Here is an 18,168-nt window from a genome sequence, read left to right as displayed (position 1 = left end):
CACTGTCGGCCTTAAAGCAAGATAGAATCACCCAGAGTGACACCTTTGCACATGGAAAGCAACCTCGGCTCCTGGCTGGACGAAGCCACATGTCAGTAAGACAACCAAGGGGAAGCTATCTGTCAATTCCAGCAAGGCCAGTGTGCTCAGGGCAGGAAGATGGAATGTTCTAAGGGTACTATGGAGATGCACTCCACCTCTGCAGGAGTGAACGGAACTAGGCTATGTGAGAGCTGAATCTTGCAAAACATCAGAGCCGTGACATGGAAAGAAGTTGCAACGGTGGGAAGGTAGGTGTGGTTGGAAGTAGATAGAGACGGAAGGAGTTTCTCCAGATTCCTTTCCCAGAGGCCTGTCTGATGACAGGATAGCATCACCTGCAACAGTCTAGGTTCCATCAGCAGTGATGGGTCTGCAAACCAAAGGACTGCCATCTCATGCCCATTGTGAGGCATAAATGGATGAAATCACATCAGTGCTTACCCCCTCTGAGACCCCCATACATAGGGAGAACATCCTGCTTTGCTTATGATGGTCCCACTCTATGCCTGGTATTCCTGTGAAATTACCAGTGCCCTCTTGCACTCTCAAAAGTGTTCCAGGGCTTCCCTTGTGGCGCAGTGGGTGATAATCTGCCTGCCAATGCAGGGGACACGGGTTCGAGCCCTGGTCTGGGAAGATCCCACATGCCGCGGAGCAACTGGGCCCATGAGCCACAACAACTGAGCCTGCGCGTCTGGAGCCTGTGCTCCTCAACGAGAGGCCGCGATAGTGAGGGGCCCGCACACCGCGATGAAGAGGGGCCCCCGCTCGCCGCAACTAGAGAAAGCCCTTGCACAGAAACGAAGACCCAACACAGCCAAAAATAAATTAATTAATTAATTTTTAAAAAAAAAACTGAGGGCTTCCCTGGTGGCGCAGTGGTTGAGAGTCCGCCTGCCGATGCAGGGGACACGGGTTCGTGCCCCGGTCTGGGAAGATCCCACATGCCGCGGAGCGGCTGGGCCCGTGAGCCACGGCCGCTGAGCCTGCGAGTCCGGAGCCTGTGCTCCACAACGGGAGAGCCACAGCAGTGAGAGGCCCGCGTACCGCAAAAAAAAAACAAAAACTGAGACATAATTGGCTATAACATTATTTAAAAAAAAAAAAAGGTGTTCCAGTTTGCATGATAAATTATATGGTCACCTACATGGACAGCATTAACACCAGGGCCAGAATCTTCAAACAGACATGACACTGGATATAGGTACCTGGGAGTTTTTATGTTAGTCTCTAAACTATTCTGTATTTTTAAAAAAACTTTTCCCCTCCAACAAACAAAAACACTAGAAAAAAATTCAAACTACTCTATAATTAAGCGTAACACATAATTATTTTTAACACATAATTACCCAATTATTTTTTAACACATAATTACCCAATCTCCTACCTAAATTGTTTCTCTGCTCTTACATTTTTTACATTGCATTCTAACCATATCCGTCTGTCTAATGAGGTCAGCCATTTGTCTGCAGTGTGTAAGTGACAGGACTAAATTCAATGTCATCTGTTTATTTAAGATGGAAATGATATGCAGGTAGAACAGTAGCCTTTGGGTACAAATGAAGTATCATTCAATGTCACCAGAGAAAATATAAATCAGCAAGAAGGAACAAACACTGAAGGTTCAGTCAGCACGGCTTTGTCGGGCTTCCTCTATGTACCATACAGTATGGAGTGAAACAGAGTCCCTGCCCTCATGGAGCATTTATATTCCAATGTTAAACTGCCTTTGTGGCGGAGTGATAGCCAAATCCTGTACACCCCCAACTTAAATCTCATGTTTTGCAATAAACCCCCAAATTGCCGGCCCTTTTCACAAACATGTTCTATAACGTATTTTTTTCTTTTTCCTTCTGCGTGTGTGTATGGGGGGTGGGGGGAGAGTCACATAGAAAACACACAAGATGCAAAGGATGCTATCTGGACCGATGAAAGGCTTGTCCTCATACATCTGTTTTCGGCATCTCCAGCTAGTGGCATGTGCTTGTCACTAGTAATGAGATTGTAGCTTCTCTCTGAGGTCTCTATCATAGATAGCTGGCATTTGCTGGGTCTCACTGTTCAGTACAGGTCAGAGTCTTGCTGCTTCCCCTAGGCTGCTTTGTCACGTTTGACCCCTTGATTTTGCTACGTCATCACCACTTTTATTTTTTTTATTTATTTTTTTTTTATTTTTTATTTTTTTGCGGTACGCGGGCCTCTCACTGCTGTGGCCTCTCCGGTTGCGGAGCACAGGCTCCGGACGCGCAGGCTCAGCGGCCATGGCTCACGGGCCCAGCCGCTCCGGGGCATGTGGGATCTTCCCGGACCGGGGCACGAACCCGTGTCCCCTGCATCGGCAGGCGGACTCCCAACCACTGCGCCACCAGGGAAGCCCCATCACCACTTTTAATTCATAACTGCCCCTAACCATGTCATTCTGTGGCTTGACCATGCTTAAGCCTAACACCCCAAAACAAGTTTATCAATATCCAAATGGCCAAAGCACAGAGATGAAGGGGTAAGGTCTTTACTGTGCCAAAAAAACGCCACTGGGAGAGAATCTTCTGAGCCCAAGATTTAAATCTGGGCCGATCCACTTACTAAATTTGTGACTGTGGGCAAGTTAAGTTCCTTGAGGCTCAGTTTCCTCACCTGTAAATGCAATGTAACATTGACCTCTCTGAACTGCTGTGAGGACTGAATGAGATGATAGATGCAGCATTCTCTGCACAAAGCCCAACCCTTCATAGGCAGTTAACACCTTTTAGTTTCCTTCTTTCGCCCACACCATAGTCCCCTTCCTAGTCGGATGTGCACGGTAATCTAACTGGGAAGCTAACCTGAAAAAGGTGGAATGGTTTCAGGCTGGGAGTTTATCCTGGAATTAGGGAGTGCAACTTGTAAACACATACAGTCCAGCTCTTCTCTTCAATTATGTGTATTGGTGCATGCTATTAACCCCATTTACCCTTTAGTCTCTAGTAAAGATGGGAGCAAAAATCTGTCACCTTTACATTTCATTGAAGATACTTTTCAAGAAACACTGAGGAAGTTCTATGGGTAAAAGAAAAAAATTAAGGGGGACAAGGCAAAACAGAGGATAGAAAGGGGGTTTTTTGTTTGTTCATTTTGGTTTTTTTGCTAACAAACCTTTACTGGGTAGCACTTGCGTGTCAGAGACTATATCGAGCAGTTTCCATTCAATTTCTCACTTATCCTCCAACAATCCTAAGGAGATAGGTACTATGATTGACCTCATTTTACTGATGAGGAAGCTGAGGCACAGAAAGAGCTATTAAGTAACAGCTTAGTGTTCAGGATCACATATCTACTAAGAGCCACAGCTGGCAACTGAGTCCAGGCAGTCTGTCTTCTCCACGCCACACGAGGCCACCGACATTGGCACCTCCCAGAAAGGTCAAGGCCCTAGCAAGCTGAATCACAGAAACTATCATGGCCTTGACCATTTGCTCTGTAAGACTTCTTTTCAGATCTGGAAAAGGAGGGCAGCAGCTGAGACACTCCTGTGATTTTTAAGGTCAGTAGCTTTGTAAGGTCAGTAGTTTGGGAAACAGAAAAAAACAGAAAAAAAAACCATTTCCAGGAAAAACATGCACTATCAGGTAACACACTCTTTTATGAATTAAATCAAGTACTTGCTCTTATAAAGCTCATGGTCCACCACTCAGGAGTGCCGCCGCCATGTCATTAGGCGGAACTTTTTCCTTGCTCCGTGCCCATTACAAACTTAGTGAATCCTTTGAAGGAAAAAAAATTGCCAAAGATCTCGTCTGATGAAGACACTTGTTCATAATTTTGTAGATTTAATATTGTTATCAATTATTTGCAGTTCCAAGTAGATCAGGGATGTGGGTTATATAGCATTTTTTTCCCTTAAGCTGAAAACTGCTAAAAGTGTGCATTCCAGTTGCATGCAGGGACTCATGGCCACAGTATCTGCAAGTCTCAGTTTTGCTCGTGGAAAAGGGAATGAGTGGATATTCTAGCCCCAAACTGTTGTCTTTTTCCTAAAAGCCTGTCCTGGTACCACCAAACTGGTCCTTGGAAACCAAATAAAATTGTCTGTGACCCCCTCCTCCCAGGGGAGTTCTGGCAGGACTCTTGGAAAGGAGGAGGGGCTAAAAGGGGAAAGAACAGACCCTCGCTGAAGGTTAGGTGATCCACATAAAACTGCCAATACTGAACCACTCTTTTACCTATAGAAGTGGAAATTTCATATGGTTTAACCCAATATTAAATGCCAGACCACAAACCTTTTTTATGTTATCACACTTGATCTTCATAATGACCCTATGAGGTCAGGTTTATCCCCATTTTACAGATAATGAAACTGAATTAAATGCCTGAAGTAACTGTCTTAGTTTGGTTTCCCGCTAAAGTTGACGCAGAGTCAAGGAACTGATGCAAGTAGTATATGTGGAGGACAACCCCAGGAAGCACTGATAAGATAATGGCAACAGGAGCCGGGGAAGGGAAGAAGTAAGTTATGGGGACATTGTCAAGCCGGTTACTCTGTGGGCAACTGGAGCCTAATCCCACTGGGCAACTCCAGGAGCCAATGAAGAACACATGTTGCAGAGTCAGCCCACCTTGGGGACAAGGGAGCTGGGCTATTTATACACAAACTGTTTTGAGTCATCGATCCAGGCTGCTTGGGATTGAGATAGTACGTTAATGCTTCATTATTTCCACATCAGGCTGGAAACAGGGCTGGTGTGCACTGAAGTGGTAAGGAGATAGGGGCAGCTATCTATGCCCTGAAAGCTAGCACTAAGCAGCAGGATTTGAACTGGTGGCATTCTGACCTCATAGCCCATGTCCCTCCCACTACAGCACAAGATGTTGCCAAATCGTGGGAAAGATCACGGGCTCCAGGAGAATCAGGAATCAATTGTAGGGTTGTGTCTGGACAGCTGGAAGATACTAACCACTCCATGCTTCCCTGCTGAATAAGAACTACATTTGTGTAGCCCTCTAAAGTTTACAATATGCATGCACATCTGTCACCTCACTGGCCCTCATCATGCCCGTGAGACAGACTAAAATCCATTCACTCACAAGATTATTATGGTCATGTGTTTACGCCATAACTATTGAGTATATGTTTCAGGAACTAAGTAATGGAGATGTAGAAGTAGACCAAAGAGACAAACACTCCAGCATGGTAAAACATACTCTAGTGGGGACAGCAGAATAAAGAAACTAATACGTATATATTACATAGAATGTAATGCCATATCATAGTTGGTGCCATGAAAAACTTAAAACAAGCAAAGATGATGGTGACGACGAGGGATGCTATTTTTTTAACTTGGGGGTGGAGTCAGGGAAGATGATTACATTTGAGCAGGGAAGTGAAGGAAGTAAGGCTATCTGAAGGGAAGACATTCCAGGCAGACTCATGGCAAAGACAGGCAGTGTGACTCGGGCACGGTGAGATAGGAATCCGTAGAAAGTGCCAGGGGCAATGGATCATCTTGTTGGCTACAGTCAGGACTTGGGTTTTTGCTCTCAGCACGATGAGGAACCACTGGAGACTTTAGGGCAGGGAAGTGGCATGGTATGTGTTTTCCAAAGTTCATTCCTTATTTATCTCTAACTCATGTGGCCAGCAAGACCCAGAACAAGGACTCAAACTGAAGTCTTCTGACTCCTGATCCAGTGCTTTTCCCACTTAGGTTCACAGTTGTTCTCCAGACCTAGACGTCCTCGGTATCCTTTTTTTAATTTTGTCTGTCCCCTTGCATAGTTATTTGTGGTCTCCTGACCAAATCTTAAAAGGGTTGTTGGCAGTTCCCCAGGCATTCGGCTCCTTGGAACTTCTCTTTGCCTCTTAGCCAGTCAGCTTTAATATTCTTCCATTTCTGAGAGCATCCTGTTCTCTTAGTTACCTAGCAAAACTCATGACCCACAAACTTGCTCAAGCAGAGTTTAAGCTTGACCATGAAAGTCAAGTGAGGACAGCAGGATTCAAAAATAACCACTCTAATCAGAAAGTTTAACTTTACAGATTTCCAGGAGCCTTCATATCAAGGAATTTTTTTTTTTTTTTTGGTAATCAAGAGCAAGCCAAATTTTCTCCCAGACTACGGGAAAAAAGAGAGCATTGAACCTGTGGTTCATTGCATTCTGTCTCATCCAGACCAACGTGGAATCAGGCAAAAGTTGCAATGAGATATTGCAATTGCCTTTTCCTTCGTCATTACTATATTTTGTTTGGAAAATCGCAGATTTATTTCCTTCAAATCCAAAGCTGCGATGTCTTTTCAGTCAAGGCTGCAAAGACAAACAACCTGTTTGGGGAATTACAATGTGGGGCTTTTAGTGTCAGCACCCACAAAACACTGTTTACCCCCTGGTAAAGCAAGGAGAGAAACAGAAACATTCCACTCTCCCAGACCTGCACTGGCACTGCAGTACTGACAAAGGTAACCGTTTGGGTTTTTTGTCACTGGAGCAGGTCAGCATGACACCAGGCACCTGTGTGTAAAGGAAGCGTGTGGATAGTCACTTGTTTAGCTATATCCACAGCTTAAATTTGGTGTCCTCCGAACACGTTATGTTTCAAAGGCAGAATGATATTTCTGTCCACTTATTAAGGCATGACTAACTTGCTTTTGGCTGCACTACAAATGAATCACAGTAACAATCCCCAACTTGCGACTGATGTTCTGATGTAATACACTTCTATTAAAAGAAGAGGAAAGAGAGTGGGTGAGAGTGAGATCATGCAGAGACAGAACATAAAACCGAGGGAGCTAGCGTAATTGATGAACTGCAGACACCAGATCCATCCACTTCAAGGTGCTTTCTTGTGTCCTGGGTGAGGATACCTTGCCAGTCCGTTCCTACCCACTTACAGTGGCAGCATATAGACCCTGGTCAAGGCCTGGAATTTGGAGGGGACTCGGTGAAGAAAACACTTCATTCGGGCATGAAAACCAGATATTCCTTGAAAGCATTTTAAAGCAATTTTGATTTAGCATCACTTTGAAGGTAATATTTGGGGGCAAATGATATAGGTTAGAAAGGCAAACCAATAAGCTCCCCTTTTAAACTGTTCCCATGTGCGCAGCTTATTTGGGAGTGGCAGAAGGAGGGGGCGGGAAGGTGAGATAAGGAAAGGAAGGCAGCTGATAAAGGTAGTGCCATCAGACTGATCCCCCCTGGGGACCCCCCACCTCCTCTGAGCCTCCGGCACAGCTGAGCTTGCTGGGGGACAGCGTCAGGTGTTAATTGCCCTGCCTTAATGGCCTTCCTGCCTTCTCTCTCCCATTTTTCAACAAGAAACAAATACAAAAAGAGCTGGAAGGTATGGAAAAGCTCTTCTGAACCCACAGGTATTTTTCCTACGTCAATTACCACTCAGGAGCAGACACTTCCTTCCTCCCAGTTCCCTTCTGTACTCTCCTCTACAAGGTGCCCCTGCTGTCTTCTGAGGAAGATCTGAGTGTGCCAAGGAGAGGCAGAGAGGAAATTAGACTCTGGCCTGTCGTGACCAGCAGCCCACACTGGCTTTGTCCCAGGCTCTGGCAGAAGGGGATTATAAGAGCCAGTGCCTCCCCAGCACGGGAAATCACTCAGAGAAGGGAATCTTTTTTTTTCCCCAGTAAACCTATTTTCCCTATCCTGTGGTTTTCTTTCTGGGTTTCATCTACTATCAGATCTGTCACTGACCTAAAAAGAACTTCAGTGTGTTGGAAAAGCATACTTCAAGCAGCTGTAATAAATCTCAAGTTGATATTTATGAAGTTAACTTTCTCTCACTGAGGATCTGATTGTATACTTTGTGGGTGTCACTCATCTTCGAATCATGTCATGTTAGAACCAAATTGTCCGTGGAGATTAGCTAGACCAACCTCCTTTTTTTACTGAAAAATCTGAGACATGAAGAAGCAGAATGACATTCCTAGGGTCTCCGACACTCCTACCTAAGCAGCAAAAGCCAGACTCGAAGTCAAAACTTCCTGTTACTGGATTCCGTTATGCCCCCCGGTCTTTTTTCTTGGTAAGGCGGTTTTAGAAGTTTCATTTGGCAACTAAAGAGGCTGGATGGAGAATAAGAAAATTCAGTAAGTTCAAAACCCATCCCCTTCATTACCTGTTAACATTGCCATGTTCCGTTGCTGCCTAAAGATGAAGTTTGGCTGTTTGGATTATTTCTGGTCTCTCTTAATGGACCCCAGATCCCCAAATGTGGCCATCCCACAGTTCAGTCACATCAAGGCCGGTCATTTGAACCAAGTGGGCTGACAATTCTTCATTCTTCCCCAAAAGTTCTAAAGCTGCCCTGGTCTAGACTCGTTAGGCCTCAGCTGCTCCAGCTATAAAACGGGAATCACGATTTAACCATGTCCATAGAGTCTTGTATTGAAGAAATTTTGAAAACTATATAGAGAGTGCTTAGCAGACGAGTTACTATTACTGTCATCATTCTTAGCCTGAAGGGTGATGAGAGAAAAGAATCTAACAATTTAAACAGTATGTTCAGAGCCCTAGAACGAATCTCAATTTAACATTCACTTTGGCCTCTTTGGCGGCAAATACAATAATAATAAACATATTGCGATCAAGACTGACATTGGATTAGGCTTTACTAGAGCGCTCGGCATTGTTAGAATAGCCCCTTTGTTTTGGACGTCAGATCTCTTATGTGATTTTCCATGTGTAAGTGTGAGCACCCTAAATTCAGGGAAATTATCCTATTTTGACAACACAGTAGATTTGATGAGTACTTATTCAATGTGTGTTGAGTGAATAATCCAAAATCTGTACATAGTTATAGAAACGTGGATTATATGCTGATTCACATGACAGATTCAGACTATATTAAGGGTCAGGACTATGACTTTATGTCACTTCCCTCTCCTTTTCTTTTCTGAGGGTCTCTAATAATAAGCTTACAGGGATTGAGATTGTCCATTTCATGGACTGAGGTGTCTTGGTCACCATCTCACTATCATGCTATGATGTCTTCCTATCTTTCTTTCCCCCTTCTGCCCCTAAGAACAAAGATTAAAGACAAAGATGAAGTCACTGTAAACTAATTTGTCATCGTTTTCACGTTGCTTTTCTTTTTCAGTGCAGAAATTTAAAGTGAGTATAAAGCAAAAAAACAAAAGCATAGCTTTGATCTCTGGCTTCCATTTTCCCCTGTGAATATAATCTAAGATCACCTACTAATGCCTCTGCTGTCCTGAGTGGGGCTCCTTTAGGAAAGTAAATCAAGGCATTCTAAAACCCTGTACAGGTAGATGTCCAAGTAGCACGTGTAGTGTGTCTGCCTGTGGCTCTGTGGACAGCCAAGAGTAGAATGTGTGTGTATCTGACGTGTAGGCGTAAGAACCAAAGATCAGAAGTGAGTAATCCCAAAAGCCCCAGGAGGGAGTCTCCATTCTCCTTTCCCATACCTCTCATTATCCTCGCACCTCTTATCCCACAGTAGAATCCCAGTAGACTCCCCCTGCCAGGTGGGTGGCCTCAGCCAACGCCCCTTCTCTGGCTGCTTTTTCACCCAGCATCTCCCTGCCACTGAGAAGCGAGAGTGACACATGTTCTACCCACCTTCCCTTCGGAAATTCAAAGCAGGTGAATCTCACAGCAGTTCTGGTACTGAGAATTAAGAAACCTTCCCTCTCAAACTTCAGTAAGGTTCTTATTTTCCAAGCCTCCCTCCTATGAGCTGGTGGTACAGGGGTTAACAGCATGTCTGCTTTCTTTGGTCTGTGGTCCCAGGGGGTCCCAGCAGTAGATCGGCAGAGTTGGCAGATCACTAAATAGTTTACAACTCCCCACCCAGCGTGGCATGGTCGCCTTAGAGAATGGATGGAAAATATCCCCTTGCTATAACTGGGTTCAGCCCTGTGACTTAGCACCATCTTATTTGGCAATCTTTTTCTCTTGACATATTTAGTAATCACTCTAAGGGAGATTTATTAGACTGTTCATGGGAACAAACAATGCACTAAATATTACACATATGCATGCTTTCAATACCACTCCTTTTCTAGCCTATTCTGAAGCTTGCCCCCAAAGTCTTTCTTTTAACTCCCTCTTGTCTTTAAATTCCTCTTGGTTCTTCTCTCCTCCAAAGTAACTTTTCATATTTTGGAATTTTTTTTGTAGTTAGGCGTTCTTTTAATCAAAATTCACTGGGCCAAGGTTAGAGAAGAATGGATGAAAACACACTCTCAGTGTTTACGGGTTGGGGCCCGTGAGGAGACGTGAGGAAGGAGGACTTTGACAGCTGGTGCCCCTCAGACATTTTCAAAAAACATAGTATCCCACTCACTCTGGCACATGCATGCACAGGAAAATGTCTCAGCAAATAATCCAGCTACAGCAGATTTAAGAGCAAATCTATCAGGGTCATGGAGACGCTCAGAAGGTTATGAGCTATAATGGCACAGCAACAGTACGGCAACTCCGGATACGAGGCTTTTATTCCCTTTAAGTGTGAAATGTTCTTCGTTCATCAGGTATGTAATAACGGCTAGCTCTGCTCTTGGGAGAGCCCTCTCAGTGCCAGGCATGGACCTAGATGTGCTCATTTGTTTAACACTCAGCTACATGTCCACTAATGGCCTCATTTCACAGAGAGAAGGCCGTATTTTCTCACCTTAGACTAGATTACACACGCTCCTACATGTCTGAACTTGAGCCCTTGTCATTTTTTAGAGGTGGGGCGGTGAAAGCACAAAACCAGGATTTAGTTGCTAGCAAGAACCTTCATCTGGCTCCTGGGATTGCCAACCTAGAGGCGTATGGTGAGGGGCCAGGAGCACAGGTTCTGGAACCAGACTGCCTGGTAGAGCCCAGCTCTGTGTGGCCTTGGGCAAGTGACTTGGCTTCTCTGTGTCTCAGCTTCCTCGTCTGTAAAATGAGGCTAGTATTTGTACCTACTTTAGAGTTTCTTGTAAGGATTAAATGACTTAATCCATATAAAGGGCCTAGAACTGTGCCTTGCACGTAGTAGGGGCTGTTAAATGAGCGTCTGTATTCCCATGTGCACTTGGATCACAGGCATACAGAACTCGGGCACAGCAAATGTGATTTAGGGCAAGGTGTGCGGAATAAATCCTACTATGTTCCCTTAGCATGACTGCCATGTATCCCAGCCAAGCTCTGCAGTTACAGCTCCCTTCCCACGGAAGCAGAGAATACAAGAGCCCTCAAGGTGAACCGCTTGTCTTTTATGTCACAGAGTGACTACATTGAATGGGGAAATCATTTAGCTGCCCTACAAATCGGCAGCAAGGGATGGGCCTACAGGGGGCCTGTGCACTTGGAATTGCACCTTAGTTCACTTCTTACATTTTCAAGGGGAGACCTTATACTGGGGTGGACCAGTATACGATTTTCAGATATTTATAGACCAACTGAGTCACACATAAAGAACACACAACGTGTAGAAATAATGGTGGTGCTCCTCAAACTTTAGCTATATCAGAATCCCCCGAAGGGCTTGTGAAAACCCAGATTCCTAGGCCACACCCCAGAGACTGTGACTTACCAGGTCTGAGAATTTTCATTTCTGACAAGTTCAAATCTGTGTTTTACATCCTTACTACCCACTTCTGATGTAAGGTTATAACATTTAATTTGAACTCTTTAGCTTAGAGATGGCATGAGTGACCCCCTTTCCCCTCCCCCACAAAAAAATAGAGACGTTTGAATCCACAGAGCTAATGTCACTTAGTACTGTCTTATTTTTGGTAATCAACACTGACTCTCATTTTTTCCCCATAGTTGCATGCTGCTGTGACCAGGATCCAGGTTCCAAGGCCTGGATTTAATTACACATTTGCTCACATATGTATCCTGAATAACGATAAGACTTGCATCGTGGACGACATAGTGCATGTCCTGGAGGAGCTAAAGAATGCTCGGGCCACCAACCGGACCAATTTTGCTATCACGTACCCGATCACTCACTTAAAGGACGGGAGGGCAGTTTACAACGGGCATCAGCTTGGAGGCGTCACCGTGCACAGCAAGGACCGAGTGAAATCCGCAGAGGCCGTCCAGCTCACCTACTACCTGCAGTCAATCAACAGTCTCAACGACATGGTGGCAGAGAGGTGGGAGTCCAGCTTCTGCGACACCGTCCGACTGTTCCAGAAATCTAACGGCAAAGTCAAAATGTACCCTTACACGTCCTCCTCACTGAGGGAAGATTTCCAGAAGACCAGCCGCGTATCAGAACGCTACCTGGTCACCAGCTTGATCCTGGTGGCCACCATGGCCATCCTCTGCTGCTCCATGCAGGACTGCGTCCGCAGCAAACCCTGGCTGGGCCTGCTCGGGCTGGTGACCATAAGCCTGGCCACTCTCACTGCGGCCGGGATCATCAATCTTACTGGTGGGAAATACAATTCCACCTTCCTGGGAGTCCCTTTCGTCATGCTAGGTAATTACTACCCTTTGTTTTTCTGTTTCCTCCTTCTGGTGGTGGTGACTGGGTTCCTAAAAGGCAAGGAGAAGCCGTCTAACAAGTTTGTTTCATTTATGGCTTCCTCCTCTTGCCCAGAAGCCCTGGGGCCAGTTCTATAAGGTGGTGTTGGGTCACAAGAGGCAGCCTTATCTGGTAAATGTGCCGGAAGTCCAAAGTCCTGGGTTCCAGGCCTGGTTCTCCATTAAGTAGCTGCATGGTGTTGAGCAGATATTAATCTCTGTGCTCCAGCGCCTTAGGCTGGGCTTCCCCAGAAGCAGACCCTGAGACAAGGATTTAGATACAAGTACTTTGAGACCCGAGCATGGGAGTGAGGACATGAAACAGGGAAGGAAGACGATTCGGGGTATGCTAATCAGCATAAGCTGTGGGCACCCGTGGCTTAGTCCCACTGGGGACCTTTGAGAGACCTCAGAGGTCTCCTTGAGGGGTGAGGAGGCTGAAAGCTGTGCAGTGTACCCAGAAACCCTATGTATGATTCATTGAGGGTTCTCCCCCGAGTCATTAACGCCCCAGCACTTCCCAGGGAAGACCAAGCACATTCCTGCAGCTGGAGAAATCCCTCAGGTTACCAGTATTTGGAGTAAGAAGACTTCCGTGAGCTCAAGAATGGGGAACGGGAGGGCACAGAGGTTGGGCGCGAACAGTGTCCACTGGCCTCGGTTTCCCTACCCGATGGACTGAGTGGATGCGAACATCACACAGAACGATATGGTAAACGTACGAGAACTCTGAAGCCAACAAGTGAGACATAAATAAGAAGGTAACTTTTTCCTGTCTTTGCTATGAACTCAGGAGAACGTTTTAAAATGATAGTGTGAGAATCCCACTATGTTCTCTCTTGGAGGCTGCAGGAACTTCCTGATAGAGATAATTGTCAACGTAACGCTGTAGTGGTCATAACATAATGTCAGTTGCTCTGTCCATCTGATTTTGAAGGTGCCATGCCCAGCAAACCTGATGGCAGAGTTCTTGTGGGCCAAGGATTCAGTTAGCTTCCCCCTCTTCTTTGGCAACTTCTCATCAATCCCTTTAGCAAAATTAAAATGTCATTTGGAATCAGATGCTGACATGACAAATGAAGTGGCATTTCTCATTGGCTGAGGAAAAACTATGGTGGAGTTCATTAGTATGCCTTGTGTCCTGTTTGGGGGTAGTAGAAAAGAAAGGAATTTACTCGGGAAATCTCAGCTGCATGATGGTTAAATGATAACGTGCGGGGCTGGCGGAGCCACAGAACTACGTGCGGCCTTCCATGCCCTGCGGCCTGTGGGAACTGAAACCCAGGCAATAAACACATACTAGCAGCCTTGGTGGAAAAGCGGGGCACTGTGCGGAGACCGAGCATGCTGCGCAATTACCAGATCGGTTTACTCATCACTGCCGAACTCAGCACAGGAGAGGCTGCCATACTTCCTCCGGAACTCAGTCTGTTGAGATGGCAGCATCACTTGCCTCTCTAAGATAACCCCAAGACGATGTGGGTCAGCTGTGGAATACAGGGCGGTTCCTTGAGGCGTGAGTAAGGACTGGTTAGGAGGAGCTTCCATGGAGGCCTGAGTCAAGATTTCAATTAAAATGTTCTGCTCATGATTAGTCAGATGCTTGGGGGGTTGTTTTGTTTGTTTGTTTGTTAGCTTTCCATTTTAAAAACAGTGTATTTTTTAATGTGATTGTTTTTGTGGGAGGAAGATAAATGGGGATAAGGGTTTATGGGAAACTGAAGGGAGACAGGTTCTTAAGGGGAAGAAAAAAGGATGTCAGGGATAGAAAAAGGACTATCATTCCTGGTTTTATGACACTCTTAAGTAGTTACCAGTGAGCTCAGAGAATGATACAATATTTAAAACTTCCTGAAAATGAACTGCATTCATAAAACAAAATTTCAATATTTAGAGGTCCTTAAAATTAATTTTTAAGTAAAACTAAACAGTAATATTCAAAACTTCTTCAAATTAATTTCACTATAAGTAAAATGAAATTAAATATTCAAAACTTCTTGAATTTTATTAAGTAAAATAAATTACAATATTTAAAATTCCTTAAAACTGATTTTTGTACTTTTTTAAGTTTTAAATATTGTAAGTAGAAGTCAACACAAAAAGGAATACAGCAGGTAGTGCTGGTGTGGGGAGGGATGTAAGAGATGGAAAGATGCTGTTAGCAAGGGAGACCCAGTATCAGTGAACTTCACATGAATTCAATTCAGAAAAATCTGGCATTTGTCGTGAAAGAGATCAAGCGCCACAGTGCCCCATACACCCTTGCTCGTAATTTGTGAGGAATGTTACATGCATTGATTTGATGGTAGTTTTCCCTGCTGACAGTCAGTAGGCAACTTTTCTGTACATTTTCAGCTCAAAGAGATCTCAAATTACTTAGTCACAACATGAAAGGAAGCTACGCATTTTAGTAGCTAAGGCCCATTTGCAATAAATACTTTGCATCACGTAACGGATGCTTAACATGCTCGTAAAGCCAACAGCGTCCGGATTTAGGATAGTTGCCCTTCCGTATTTCTCAGATAAACTCTTCGTTCTCAGATTTGATTGTAAAATGGAATATAAGCCAGAGCATGCTCATAAATGCTGCTGCATTCAGGACCAATGTTTAATTCTGGTTTTTTGATGACCAGTCCTAAAATGCCAATAAATATTTCAAATGACCAAGAAGAAATGCAGTGCAAAGCGTTTTGCAGTATGAGTCAATAAACTTGTCCAGTTTCTAAACTAAGCAGGTTTAAGCAAAACTTCTTGATTTTCTGTGATACTAATATATGATCAAATAAAACTTTTAAAAATATATGGCCTCCTTTAGAAGGAAAAGTATCTTAGAAAAAGTCTCTTTTTCCTTTCCAGACATTTCCTTGGCCGACAATAGGTCTATAATGTGATAAACAATTATAGGTTTAAAATTCAACAAACTAAACAGTCTCAGTGTGATGCCAGTCACATAAGGCCAGACCCAGCCAAATGCCAAAATGGCAGTAGATTTAGAATGGAAAATTTTAAGACCATGTGTGTCAAGCAGTATTAACCTGACAAAATTCCAGAATAGGAAAGAATTTGGATAAACTCTGAGAGTTCACCATAATGGGATGTGACTGTGTGTTTCTAGCCAAGACGGTACGTGACATCTCTGGCAATAAGAATATATCCTACACAGATGAATCATTTTGGCAATGATGTAATCATAGATACATCAGGATTTAGAATGTTTTTAATCAGTGTCATGCATATTAGACAACCCCACTTCTGCCAAAACCCCTGTCCATATGAGTCAGATCAGTTTATTTAGAGCTGAAATTCTTAAAGGTCTACAGTATCATAAATGCTCATTGACATTTTTTAGTAGTTATAATTTGGAGAGGAGTTTATTTCATCCATGCCCCTTATGCGTAACGTAATAGCCTTTCTTTCCAAACTATGTTAACACCAGGTATTGAGGTACCTGAACTGCCATTTGTAAACATCTCACACTCATCATGTTAATCCGTTATGGAATTTCCTTTAAAGGATGAGGATTTACAACGTTGCCCTGCAGTTGGGTATGATTTAAGAAATTGGCACAGGTTTTGCACATGCAAGCTCTCCTTACAGGCTTAATATTTCCACAGCTTTGCTGATCAGACACAAATCAGGAAAGGAATGGAATGCTGGAGAATATAGAAGGCAACAGAAGGAAGGTTTTCTTCCTTCTTCATCTGGCAGGTTTGGTGCCTCATGTACATTCTGTACAGCTAAAAGGGGAGAAGTAAAGTTGCGGTGAAAGATACTTGGGATATTACTTTCTATGTGGTAATCTAATTTATAAGGGTTGCTTTGCATTTATTAAGATACAAGAGACTCAGAGCCCAGATGAGACGAAAACTTTTCTTCAAGAAAAATATTCTTCAAGCCCTTTCACATGTTTGGGATTTTGAGACAGTCTAATGTCAGATCCAGGGTTCCCTCTTCCTTCTACATTATCCAGCCAGGCCACTCAAATTCAAGGATAGGAAAGGAAGAAAGGATGTGATTAAGTGTTAGGAGGAGGCTAATAGCAAGGATGTTTGGCTTCGTTCAGGTTTCTAAGATTATCTATATTTAGCAGAAACCAGAAGCTCAGGCTCAGTTCTATGAGAATTGGTTCTTATTTGCTGCCACCTAGAATCTGACGCAGTATACGGAGCTCAGGCTTATAAAGAGGTAAAAGTTCCTGTGCAAGAAATTTCGTTCTAATGGAGAAATCGGAACTCTTAATTATCTTGGCTCTAAACTTAAGCAAACCTGCAAAGTTTTGCTTTCCTGATGAGTATTCTGGTATACTTCTAAAGTCATGAGAAATGTGGGAGGGAAAAATCAGCCAGATAATAATAAAATACAAAATTGTCAATATTCAACCATTTTTCACCTACAAAATTGGTACCAATATCTGACCATTTTTGAACGACAAAAGTGGTCATTTCTTATGGCTCAACCTACTACGTTATCGTAGAAGTCCATTATTTGCAACAATAGAACAATCTACATGATGGAGTAGAAGTATGCTAGAATGCTGTGGAAATACTCTGCTTAGATATAAATCACTAAAAGGTTCAGTAGTTTCTAGAAAAATAATTGATTCATAGGGGTTTTGTTGTTCCCACTGTTGTTTACATCTGATTTGAAATAAGAGAGTAATTTTTCAAAGTTTTTTCCTGAATAGCTTTTTTCTAATGACCTGTGCTCATTGTGGGACTAATTTACAAGGCTACTGTGTAATCAAGTTTTGTGGCTAGTTACCGGCTTTTTATTCTTATGCTCCACCACTCCTTACAGTAAGGGGTGGGTGGGGAAAAACAGGTTTGAGGGAATGGATCAAACACGTTTTATTGTTCTATCCTTAACCATAAAGGAAGACAAGAACGGGACTAGGGGCACAGTCCGGGAGGGCAGAGCCCAGTTAGGCAGAGGAATGCAAGGGTGCTTCATCTCTGACCCAGGTCTCTTGGGTATCCTCTGGGTGGTCTAGCCAACTAGTCTAGGGAATAGGAGAGTGGCCAATTCCATGAAGGTCTGGCAGCTGGAAGCAACAGCTGGAAGGACATTGAGCTGGTTAAAAAAAAAAAAAAGACCATGAGGAGAAACACCTAGTTTGTTGTTGCATTTGGATTAGCATCTCAGAAAGTCACTGCTGGGGCCCGGCAGTGTTGCCCACATGGGTCTACAGTAGCTCACAACGCAAGCAGATTCGTAGTCATTGTCAAGGATACCCTGCATTTCACCTAGGCTACTTCACCAGCCAAGAACCAAAGTGTAGATGGAACCTAAGGGAGGGATTCTAGCCCCTTCTCTGCACTGACTGGTGTAGCAGCACTAACATTTCTCTTCCTCACCAGTAAAATAAATTTCATATCAACTTACTAGTCATCTTGTGTGTGTGTGTATGCATGTGTGTGTGTATGTGGGTACATGTGTGTGTGTCTCTGTGTAATCTGGGTGCATAATACATATTATATATCACATTACCTATATCATATGTAATATGATATATCATGCAGTAAGTTCATGTTTATATACATTTTTATGTGTTTATAACCTTACATATATTGTTTAAATGTCTGAATAGAAATACTATATATTTCTCTCTATATTACATAGTATATATTCACACATTTTATATGTAAATATATAAAATGTGTTTGAATAAGA

General features: G+C 43.6%; 1 protein-coding gene across 1 annotated transcript in view; it reads left to right on the top strand.

Annotated features, from left to right (window-relative positions):
* PTCHD1 (patched domain containing 1) overlaps nt 1-18,168 on the top strand; it is a 57,155-nt gene that overhangs the window by 26,190 nt on the left and 12,797 nt on the right. The window contains exon 2 of the mRNA XM_004319679.4: nt 11,794-12,454. Within this exon, the coding sequence (XP_004319727.2) occupies nt 11,794-12,454 (661 nt within the window). The remainder of the gene's footprint in view (nt 1-11,793; nt 12,455-18,168) is intronic.

This window comes from Tursiops truncatus, chromosome X, assembly GCF_011762595.2.
Source record: "Tursiops truncatus isolate mTurTru1 chromosome X, mTurTru1.mat.Y, whole genome shotgun sequence".
NCBI classification, from domain to species: domain Eukaryota; kingdom Metazoa; phylum Chordata; class Mammalia; order Artiodactyla; family Delphinidae; genus Tursiops; species Tursiops truncatus.
Note: the sequence above shows the minus strand (reverse complement) of the source record. Positions and strands in the feature narration are given on the sequence as shown.